The 5,502-nt window shown below is 39.2% G+C and overlaps 1 protein-coding gene across 4 annotated transcripts in view; it reads right to left on the reverse strand.

The window, feature by feature from the left end:
* The window catches only part of ABCB11 (ATP-binding cassette, sub-family B (MDR/TAP), member 11), an 89,210-nt gene that overhangs the window by 56,162 nt on the left and 27,546 nt on the right, over positions 1-5,502 (reverse strand). For all 4 annotated transcript variants that reach the window (XM_005857544.2, XM_005857543.1, XM_014545490.1 and 1 more), the window contains one exon: positions 2,636-2,807. In XM_005857544.2, the coding sequence (XP_005857606.1) occupies positions 2,636-2,807 (172 nt within the window). The remainder of the gene's footprint in view (positions 1-2,635; positions 2,808-5,502) is intronic.

Consider the following 5,502-nt stretch of genomic DNA (forward strand, 5'->3'; position numbering starts at 1 on the left):
GGGACATAGGTAATAATTTCAACAACAAAGTTTAAAAAAATAAAATAAAATACAGCCACTATTAATTATTTGTTTAAAAGTCACATTTCATTGCTACTGGCCAAAGACCATTGCACAATTCACAGACAAACATCAGAGGCAAAGGCCAGAGGTCAGTGCAGGCATCACGTTGTTAGAATATAGAATGACAGAGAGGTACCGAGCCTGCAAAGGTAATTGCACAGGAGAAAGCTTCAGATAAATACTACACTATTTATCTACCAACTACCTTTGCTTTTCACAAAAAGAAGTAAAAAGACATTTTACTTAATATTAAACAAGTTACTTTTTCTAAAACTGGACTTGAATTGAATCCTAGTTAGGATTAACTACCAGCAAAATTCCTGGCACAGATGAAGAAACAAGGAGGGGGAAAAGCAAATATTGTGGAAAATTATCTCACTCAGCAAACCTAAAAAACATATAGTACCCACACTAAGAGGATTTCTCTTCTTAGTTTTTCCAAACATTTAGCAGCAAAACTCTTATCAAACAAACTCTTAAATATAATTCTAGGATATAAAATAAGTAAAAGTAGTATTTTATTGGAATATGTTTATCTCAGAAATCCACATTTTATAAAACTTTTGTGAATTGAAAAGGCAACAATAAGAAAAGTGAGGTTACTTTCATCAACATTTAAATTTGGGTGTTATGGATGCCTGTAGTTTTTACCACAATCCGTTTCTAATTTATTTCACAAATATGTACTGGCAGCATGGTAATGAGATAATTAAGTAGTTACAAATGTTATCAATTTTTGTTGTAATGACACATTAATAATCTCACTTAAACTGATATGGGAGCTTTAAAAAATGTAGATTGGGGAATATCTAACAATTGCTCATGTTTCTCATCCTAAGTACAAAAGTCAAAGGCAAACAAAGCCCATAATATCTTCCACCATGTCATATAGTGCCCCTCCACCTTTTCTTGCCTTGTTTTGAATTGAGCCGAGGGAAGATGCCTGAATCATTTTACACAAACAGGCACAGACTTGAAGTCAAGAAGAAACCAGCACAGAGCCACCACGTTGCAAATCACTTGAAGTTGAAATGTGGGCACTGAGGCAAGGGAAGCAGTGCTCTCAGTCGGTATAAGGCCAAGGAAACCAGGCCACATAGTCAGTCTCCAGCATGTTAAAATGTGTCATGTGATCTGGTAGAGTATGAATATTAATTTATCATGGGTTTAAAGAAAGAGATTACATGTATTTGGCAGGAAAAGTTTTTAATCAAATGTGTGCAGAATCCCCACAGACCCTCCACAGAAACAGAGGCTCCTCTGGAGTGCAGCTGGAGAGCATTTGGTAGAAAAGACTTATGCAAAGCTTGCATGATATGGTGGATTGGGAACAAATAAAAGCTAATATCTCTTTAGTAATTAATTCTGTGTCAGGTGCTGTGCTAAGGGCATAACGTGGATTATGCCTTGAGTCATCATGATGGCTTTGGGAGGTATTATCCTTGTTTTTAAGATGAGAAGACTGAAGTTTTGATGAGTTAAACATACCTTTGTTAAGCCAGGTTGGGACCTAGTTAAGTGCAGTGAGCTCTTTGCTATTGTCCCTCTGTATTACCTGGCTCTATTGAATAATAGAACCAGTGGACTGTAGAGAATAGTTTTCCAGAAAAATATCATCCGGAGATTGGTACATGTTGCTCAATAACGTCAGCTTTTCACTTGAGTTCTACTCTCATTTAGAGCAAATTATTAGTGTGCCTGGTCCCAGGACCTGCTATCTAATGTGGTTGCTCTAATAGTAAGCTATAAGAATTTCTCAGTCCTTGGGAGTGTGTTTTAACTGGGATGACCCAAAATTCCTACTCCCACACTTTTTCTTGGCCTGTGCACCTGGGGAACGGAGACGGCTCTTGGGAAACTGCTTGGAATGGACCAAGTAATCTCTCTCTGAAACTGATCAGATGGAATGGAGAGAGAACACAGTTGTGATTGCAGAAATTTCTTTTAGGTGCTTGTTACTAATATGGGTATATTTGTTGGGCCTTTTTGAGGGAGCATCTGAGGTTGGGAGGCCAGGGAAGCAATAGGCATTAGAGAGTGTGTGGAAATTTAGAGTCAGTCCCCCTTGAATTTGAATTCTATCCTGACACTCACTATCTGTGCAGTCCCTTTACCCCTCTGAGTCTCCATTTCTTATATTTAAAATGGCACCAATACTTTATAAGATTGTTGTAAAGCATGGATGGAGTGTTTGTGTGAACTAATATAAATTCAAAGTAAACATCATTACATAAAAGGGTACGGTCTTTTTTTTTTTTAGTTTTATTCATTTCAAACGGGCCGGATCCGGCCCGCGGGCCGTAGTTTGCCCACGGCTGTCATAGTGCCTGGCACAATAGTAAATGCTCAATAAGTGTAGTTGTTATTGTTATTAATACCGCAATATTTATGTTATTAAAATATCATTAATCCCTAATCTATGGAATGTTATTTGATACTGAGGAATAATCAGTCAAAATAGTGATAAAGATGTTGACTAGCCATACTCAGGAGAAGGGACTCGAGCTTATATTTTTGGCCGTTCCTCAGAGCCAATATCTCCCCTTGGAAAGCAATGAGAAGATACCCTTACCAGACCAATGATGGCTGCTCCCATTCCAATGAGAGGGCTGACAGAAATGATGACCAAGGTCAGTTTCCAACCCTGGTAAAATCCCAGCAGGAACCCACAGATGCTCGTGGTCATGCGCTGAATGAAAATGGCCATTTGGTCAGCAATGGCATCATTGATTTTATTAATATCACTAGAAATAAGAGAGGCTTTGATCACTACAATGGAATTGGTCAATTCAAATGTCTTACTGAGAAATCTCAGTCTTTCCCTTCTAAGCACTCCTATCTCTGTACCCCATCGCCCTTGGGAAACATGACTGACTCTCACATCTGGAAAAATTTGCTGCAGCTTGGGAGGTCATCAAGCCTTTCCTCTCACAGCCAAGAGAGTTGTCTTTAACCCAGTTTTCCCAACTGGTGTCCATTAAACATTGGCAAAGGCTTTTGGAAACCATTTTATTTGTCTCTTTTTTATAGTTAATACTAGAGGCCCGGTGCATGAAATTCATGTACAGGGATGGGGGTGTCCCTCAACTCAGCCTGCACCCTCTCGTAATCCGGGACTTCTGGCTCCTAACTGCTCACCTGCCTGCCTGCCTAATTGCCCCTAACCACTCTGCCTGCCTGCCTCATTGCCCCTAACCACTCATCTGTCTGCCTCATCACCCCTAACTCCTTACATGCCTGCCTCATTGTCCCTAACTGCCTCTGCCTTGGCCCCCGCTGCTGTGGCTTTGTCCAGAAGGATGTCTGGCTGTCCAGTCTAATTAGCATATTATGCTTTTATTATTATAGATATCCTTGACCTGCCCTGAAGAGCCATTCTTCCTTTCTTTATTTCTGTTAAGTCCTTTTAGGTTCTGCTCACATACCAACTAATTCATAGAAAGTTATGTAATTCCTCAGAAAGAAGTAATATTTTCTTCCCTATATTCCCATAGCAATGTAACTAATCTGTATACATGTGTGTGTATGTGTATGTAATTATTGCATTCTGCTTATAGACAGTATAGTGGTTAAGAGGACAGACTCTAGAGCCAGACCCTGAATTTAAACACAAGCTGTTCATGAGAAAGTTACCTAACCTTTCTGTGCCTCAGTTTCCTCATCTGTAAAATGGAGAGAATGACAGATCCTACCTCAAAGGGTATTAATGAGGATTAGCTAATATATGTAAAGCATGTAAAACAGTACCTAGGATATAGTAAGCAGTCAATATGTGTATGTTCTGATTATTTATGTGCTTGTACCTTTTATCATCCTACTAGGCTGTAAGTTCCTTGAGATGAGGAATTCTGTGGTTTATCTTTATGCTTTGCATAGAGTAAATGCTCCAGAATATTGGTTGAATATAGTTACATTAAATTCACATTCCCATAATCTTTTGTCCAGTGGAGCAAATAAGCGTTTAGGACTTGATAGCAAAAAAGTGACCTGAGACATTATGCAGAGATCGGACAATTGTATTCTAGCAAGGCTATGTATCTGTCCAAGGCCACAGTAAGAGGCAGGCTGAGTGCTGGAATCTAAGGGTCCCAACATTCAGTCTACTTTATTTTCACTACACTGCACACTATCTTTAATGGGACTTCAAAGTTTCATTCCATTGAACTGGTTCTAATTCCTCAGGGTTCAACTGGTTCTAATTACTCAGGGCTCGTTCAGAATCACTGAGGGGGCTATTAATGACCCAAACTAGCATTTAGATGTAAACTGGATTTACAGACAGTTTGTTTTTTTAATAAGAAGTCAGCAATACTTTCTTTTTAAAATATATTTTATTGATTTTTTACAGAGAGGAAGGGAGAGGGATAGAGAGTTAGAAACATTGATGAACAAGAAACATCAATCAGCTGCCTCCTGCGCACCCCCTACTGGGGATGTGCGCAACCAAGGCACATGCCCTTGACCGGAATCGAACCTGGGACCCTTCAGTTCGCAGGCCAACGCTCTATTCACTGAGCCAAACCGGTTAGGGCTATAGACAGTTTTTTAGCTTGAATCTTTCTCAAACTATTATGGATTTTTTATTTTTGTTTTTATGTGCATAAAAATTACCTCAACAGTCAAAGCAAGGGATTTTTTTCTAGTTATATTGTTAGATACCTTATAGATAACTAGATTGTGACATCCCTCAATTTCTCCTTTTGGGGCCAAATAACCTACTTCTTCTAACTCTCTTCTGTAATGCCATTTCTAGTAGTTTAATCAAAGGCCTACAAACCAAATTATAGTATCCTGGTTTTCAATTTATAATGACCATATTTGATAAAACATTACCCATGAAAAAGCCATACCTATAAAAGCCCAACTTAAGAGACAAAACATATAAAAAATAACTGAGAATGACAAAATAAACTAACAAAGTGAAGACAGACTCATAGATACAGAGAACGGACTGACAGCTATCAGGGGATGGGGACTGGGTAAGATGGGGAAAAGGATTGATCAAAGAAAAAAATAAAGATTTATGGACACAGACAACAGTATAGTGATTGCCAAAGGGAAGGAGGGTACTGAGGGGAGGTAGAAAAGGGTCAAGCGGGGATAAATGGTGATGGAAGGAGACTCATCTTGGGGTGGTAAACACACAATACAATATACAGATGATATATTGTAGAATTGTATACCTGAAACCTATATAATTTTATTATCCAATGCCACCACAATTAAAAAATAACTGAGAATGTTTCCAATTGTTATTTAATCTATACTAATAAAAGGGTAATATGCTAATTAGACCAGGAGACCTTCAGGACATCCTTCTGGACAAAGCCATGGTGGCGGTGCTGAGGCAGAGGTGGTTAGAGGTGATCAGGCCAGGAGGGGAGGGCAGTTGGGGGTGATCAGGCCAGAAGGGAGGGGGCAGTTGGGGGCAAGCAGGCC

Source organism: Myotis brandtii, unplaced genomic scaffold (assembly GCF_000412655.1).
Source record: "Myotis brandtii unplaced genomic scaffold, ASM41265v1 scaffold112, whole genome shotgun sequence".
Lineage (NCBI taxonomy): Eukaryota > Metazoa > Chordata > Mammalia > Chiroptera > Vespertilionidae > Myotis > Myotis brandtii.